This window comes from Adiantum capillus-veneris, chromosome 13 (assembly GCF_014529385.1).
Source record: "Adiantum capillus-veneris isolate H3 chromosome 13, ASM1452938v2, whole genome shotgun sequence".
NCBI lineage: Eukaryota > Viridiplantae > Streptophyta > Polypodiopsida > Polypodiales > Pteridaceae > Adiantum > Adiantum capillus-veneris.
This window is the reverse complement of record NC_140943.1, coordinates 8,999,137-8,999,939: the sequence shown is the minus strand read 5'-3', so window position 1 is coordinate 8,999,939 and position 803 is coordinate 8,999,137. Positions and strand designations below refer to the sequence as shown.

The 803-nt window shown below is 43.1% G+C and overlaps 1 protein-coding gene across 1 annotated transcript; it reads right to left on the bottom strand.

The window, feature by feature from the left end:
• Positions 1–245: 245 nt before the first annotated feature.
• LOC147443580 (uncharacterized) lies at positions 246–581 on the bottom strand. Its single transcript, XM_086527824.1, has one exon. The coding sequence runs from the start codon at positions 579–581 to the stop codon at positions 246–248; it is 336 nt and encodes a 111-aa protein (XP_086383950.1).
• Positions 582–803: the final 222 nt, after the last annotated feature.

Here is an 803-nt window from a genome sequence, read left to right as displayed (position 1 = left end):
TGAACCACCCTTGCACCTGGAGTTAATCTTTCAAACACACTCCAAAGGCTTGATCTGGACGATCTCTATGCAATCATCGACACCACACCATGCAATTCTTTTATAGATCTATTAATGCCTTGCAATGTGTTATTAGTATCAGATGATTGCTCATTGAACCACTGCTGCAGCCCCTCATTATTAGATAAGTGCACATTGAGCCATTGCTTCAGCCCCTCATTATGAAATAACTGCTTATCGAGCCGCTACTTCAGCCCCTGATTAGATTGAAACATTGATGTAACTATTGAGAACATCGCATCACACATCTCTTTTGCAGTGGCCTTACCCCCTTTCTCTTGAAGGAATTTTAAGGCCACTTGAGCACCTTCCATTACCTCATCTGCCTCCTTATGAACAGGTTGTTTTAAGGCCGTTTGAGAACCTTCTGTCACCTCATTTTCCTCTTTATGAACAGGCTGTTTTGCTATTTTTTGAAGCAATGATCTCAGTGGAGTAACATCTAAATGCTCTCTTGTATGCTGCAGTGCATACACAACCACAACCACCCGTTTCTCCTGCTGCTCAACACCTACAACCATCTGTACATGCTGCTTGTTCAATTCTTTAATGATTGTGGCTTCCTTTTCCTATTGAAATTGAGCATCTAGTTTTAGCTCCTCATCCTTTGTGGGCTCTTGTTCGTCCACAATCAGGTTTAGCTCTTCGGGCCCCCTTTTCTCTCGAGGGGATGCCAAGATGCATTCAGATTCTAAATTTTCAACTCTATGCTCCTCAATATCGGCCAGTAGCCCCAGCTTACC